The following is a 1894-nucleotide window of genomic DNA, read 5'->3' as shown; positions in this document are numbered from 1 at the left end:
CCTCAGTTCATTCTCAGCATTCAATCATCTCTCAAGTTCTGCATCCCTCTCTCTCCCCAACTCTCTCTCCCTCCTCCGTTCCCCCTGGTTCTCCATTAGGTCTCTTGTTTTCCTGCTAGACCTATGAGTGCAAACATGTGGTTTCTGTCCTTCTCTGCCTGGCTTACTTCACTCAGCATGACACCCTCAAAGTCCATCCACTTTCCTACAAAGGGCCATATGTCATTCCCTCTCATTGCAGAGAGGAAACAGTGATTCCCTGGAAGGGCCAAAACCCATTCACAAAATATTGAAATAACTTTATTGACTATAAATATGAATTGTAGCATTTGAACAATGGGACCCATGCCCATTTATGTGAAATTTGTCATGTTATTATTCTTTTTTTTTTAAAGGAAATAAAACGATATTTATTTACTGATAATGTGATTGTGGACACTTACAGTTCAAAAGAATCGATAAACTATTGAAATGAAAGCAACATCACAGGATATAAAGCCCACATTCAGAGATCAATTATATTTCTACATATTAACAAAAACTATTTGAAATGACATTTTAAATAAATTTTTAAATGTTATTTATTTATTTAATATTTTAATTATTTATTTTTTAACATTTATTTATTTTTGAGAGACAGAGAGAGACAGATCATGAGCAGGGGAGGGGCAGAGAGAGGGACACACCGAATCGGAAGCAGGCTGCAGGCTCTGAGCCATCAGCACAGAGCCTGACATGGGGCTCGAATCCATGAACCGTGAGATCATGAACCGAGCTGAAGTCGGATGCTCAACTGACTGAGGCACCCAGGCGCCCCAGAAAATGACATTTTTAAACATTTACAAAACCATTAAAAACACCAAATACTTAGGAATCTATGTAACAAAAGATGTGCAAGACTCACTATTCTATTCCATGGATCCATTTGTCTATTCTTACACCAATATCACAGTGTCTTAATTATTGTAGCCTTATAGTGAGTATCGAAATCAGTAGTGTCAGTTACCAAACTGTTCTTCAAGTTTGTCTTGGCTTTACTTGATAAGATATATTTCCATATAAATTTTAAAATCGGCATCTTGATTTTTACTAAAGAGACATGCTGGGATTTTGATTGGGGTTGTAATAAATTTAGAGATCCATTTGGGAAGAGCTGACATCTTAGCAATATTGAGTTTACTCATCTCTCCTTTTAATTAGGCCTTTGTGAATTTCTGTCAGCCATTTTTTAGTTTCATGTTATTTTTCAATTTACTGGTAGTCACCTCCACTACATGGAACCAGGAAATGATACAGGAATTTCAGAATTTCTTCTTATGGGATTTTCAGAAGAACCACAACTGCAGCCCCTCATATTTGGGACGTTCCTTTCCATGTACCTGATGACTGTGTTTGGAAACCTGCTCATCATATTGGCCATCAGCTCTGATTCTCAACTTCACACACTCATGTACTTCTTCCTTGCCAACCTGTCATTTGTGGACATCTGCTTCACCTCCACCACTGTTCCCAAGATGCTGTGGAACATCCAGACTCAGAGCAAAGTCATAACCTATGCAGACTGCATCACTCAGATATACTTTTTTATACTCTTTGGAGGTTTAGACATGTTTCTCTTGACAGTGATGGCCTATGACCGGTTTGTGGCCATCTGTCACCCCCTGCACTACATGGTTATCATGAACCCCCGTCTCTGTGGACTGCTGGTTCTGGGGTCCTGGGTCCTGAGTGCCCTGCATTCCTTGTCAGAAAGCTTAATGGTGCTGCCACTGTCTTTCTGTACAGTCTTAGAAATCCCCCAGTTTTACTGTGAACTCAATCAGATAATCCAACTTGCCTGTTCTGACACCTTTCTCAATAACATGATGGTATATTTTGCAGGTGTGTTCCTGGC

The 1894-nt window shown here is 39.5% G+C and overlaps 1 protein-coding gene across 1 annotated transcript in view; it reads left to right on the top strand.

Annotated features, from left to right (window-relative positions):
• The first annotated feature begins 1274 nt into the window (after positions 1–1274).
• The window catches only part of LOC115274375 (olfactory receptor 7A17-like), a 15432-nt gene continuing 14812 nt past the window's right edge, over positions 1275–1894 (top strand). The window contains exon 1 of the mRNA XM_029917829.1: positions 1275–1881. Within this exon, the coding sequence (XP_029773689.1) occupies positions 1275–1881 (607 nt within the window). The remainder of the gene's footprint in view (positions 1882–1894) is intronic.

This window comes from Suricata suricatta, chromosome 12 (genome assembly GCF_006229205.1).
Source record: "Suricata suricatta isolate VVHF042 chromosome 12, meerkat_22Aug2017_6uvM2_HiC, whole genome shotgun sequence".
Lineage (NCBI taxonomy): Eukaryota > Metazoa > Chordata > Mammalia > Carnivora > Herpestidae > Suricata > Suricata suricatta.
This window is presented reverse-complemented; position numbering and strand designations above follow the sequence as displayed.